Consider the following 2,481-nt stretch of genomic DNA (forward strand, 5'->3'; position numbering starts at 1 on the left):
CCCCCCCTTTTTTTTTTCCTCCAAATGATTTTGAGTTTTGAGGAATGGTTTTATTTGTTCTTATGGCAGTACTGAACTTACTTGTAATTTGTGTTTAATTTAATTGCTTATTTACCTGTTTTCACCTTAATTACATAAGAAATATTCAAAGATTGACTTACCAGGCCAGGCCCACTGGCAGTGTCCAGTTTGATAACTCTTTTAAGGTTCAAAAGAAATTGAGAGACCAGATGGAGAAAACAAATTTAATAATATATGTAGTACAGTACACCTAAATCTTTTTCTTATTCTGACTGTTGTGAAAAGGATACTTTCAGTTTCACTTACTAAATTTGGAAATGTGACTACTTTTGAGACTTTGCCTGCTCTAATAGGTAATAAATAGAATCCTAGTATTTTTCAGGTTCTTTAACAGAAGTGTAATGTCCTTGGAGCTCATACTAGAAAAGCTTTACCTTTCCTTTTGAGGAAAATGTTGTTAGTTGCCATCAAGTCTAATCGGAATGTGCAGAGTAGAACTGCTTCTTAAAGGTTTCAGGAAGCAGATCACAAGGCCTTACTTCCAAGGTGTCTCTGGGTGGGTTTGAGCTCCCAACCAATCAGTTATTAGACCAATATTTAACCATTGGTGTTACCCATAGATGCCAGAGGCAAATAAAGATATAGAAAATGTGTCTTAATTACTTTTACTGAATGCTTAACATAAAACCAGTTATTTTGCAAGTGAATTGCCTACTTATATGAGAAACTTCATAACCGACATTCCCATCTTCTTCATTACTTGAAGTAAATGCACTATATGCTATTTCATTATCTCTGTAGTCATCTCCTGTCATCTTATTTATGTTGTTTATCTCATCTTATTTAGAGCGTCTGAGGTTATGGACTTTTGGTTCCTTTCTTGAAATTGCAATAGTAGTATCACTTCTGTATGGTCCTAAATAGGAATAGTGGGAATCTTCCCTCTCAAGTCAGAGAGTTCATGGTTTGAGTACTAGTTTTACTACTTAAAAGTTTGGGCAAGTTGCTTAATTTTTCCAAGCCTAACAGTTCCAACTGAACTGGAAAATGGGGATCATAATGCCTCAAGAGTGTTGTTGGATGGATGAACTGTAATTACATTTGTACTTTTTTAGCTCAGGATCTGGCCCATAGGAACCAGTAGTAATAGGAACTGTTAACATAACACTGCATACAGTAAAATCACATATGGAATTGTCCTATTTCTCTTTCTTCCTATTTTGTTAAACTTTTATTTATAATTTTTTTAAAAGTATTAATATTCATGGAGATAAAAGTAATAAGCAGTGTAGATTCTTATGTCTCACTTTGAGATTTAAAAGCCCTTAGGGCAGAGACAAGGTTTCATCCCACACCTCAAGGTTTCCGTATAGGACAGGGTGACAGATTAGCTGATTAGGAATCTCTGGAACTAATTATACTAGTTTAATACCTCATTTTGAAATCCACTAGAGACATACTTTCAAACTACTCATTCTTTAGTGACAGGTTTTTTTCCCCCCTCTGTATCATTAATAATTTATAGATTAGTATAGAAATTTCAATATTAGAAATTTTTATTCTCTCCTTTAATTCTGTAAATAATTTATTTTGTATTCAATGTACAATAGTCCCTTTAATTGGTTGAGACAGTATAAATAGAAACAGCATTAAAACCTTAACTCTCTTTTGGAAAACAAAACTTGAAATGTTTAAATATTAAAAGTATGACTGTTGTGACTTCAGTGGCAAGTGTTAGAGGGATCTGGGAACCAGAGATGTAATGCTAAGATCTGAGTTCCAGGTGGCCATATAATGTCGTTTGATCTGCTTAGAGCTTCATCAACATCCTGAAATGATGCAGTTGCACTTATTCAGTATAAAAAAATAATAATAATTAGTGTTAATTAGTCCATTGCTATACTAGGATATATTTTTTAAACTCCTTTTGTATATTTTTCCTCTTCATGCTTTGACAAATGAAAATGTTTTAAAAGCTTGAAGACCTGTTATCATTTAGGGTAATAACTATTTCCCTTAGGAAATTTTGTGATCCTTTTAAGATGAGATCACCACCCCAGAATACTATGTATTCAGCTAGGCATTAGCTAATGGAGGTGAGGTCATGCTTAGTGTAACACTTTAGTGAGTTCTGCAAGAACCAAAGCTCTGCTCCCAAGAATGTGGAATTGGTGCTTTCATGTGGAAAAAGCAGATGTAGACAAGTGAAGAACAAATGTGCACATGCCTGATGCTGTGAGGATTTTATTTACCATTATAAAAAAATTTAAAAACTGCATATCAAAGTCAACTGCTACTGTTATTTGTGATATATGTATATCATTCAGATACTAGTAATGAAGAAAACAAAATACATTATGATATTTGCTCCTGAGAAGTCCTTATCAAATAAGATACTTTATTTAAAACCCTATTTTAAAAGAATTAATGTTTTTTTCTTTCTGTCAGTAATTACCTTAC

At 33.1% G+C, this 2,481-nt stretch overlaps 1 protein-coding gene across 1 annotated transcript in view; it reads right to left on the reverse strand.

Moving 5' to 3' along the window:
• Positions 1–836, reverse strand: part of PRIMPOL (primase and DNA directed polymerase) — an 80,667-nt gene extending 79,831 nt beyond the window's left edge. Inside the window, exon 1 of the mRNA XM_007940888.1 lies at positions 737–836. Coding sequence (XP_007939079.1) covers positions 737–836 — 100 coding nt within the window. The remainder of the gene's footprint in view (positions 1–736) is intronic.
• Between the last annotated feature and the right edge of the window lie 1,645 nt (positions 837–2,481).

This window comes from Orycteropus afer, unplaced genomic scaffold (assembly GCF_000298275.1).
Source record: "Orycteropus afer afer isolate SDZICR_OR568_19922 unplaced genomic scaffold, OryAfe1.0 scaffold00073, whole genome shotgun sequence".
NCBI classification, from domain to species: domain Eukaryota; kingdom Metazoa; phylum Chordata; class Mammalia; order Tubulidentata; family Orycteropodidae; genus Orycteropus; species Orycteropus afer.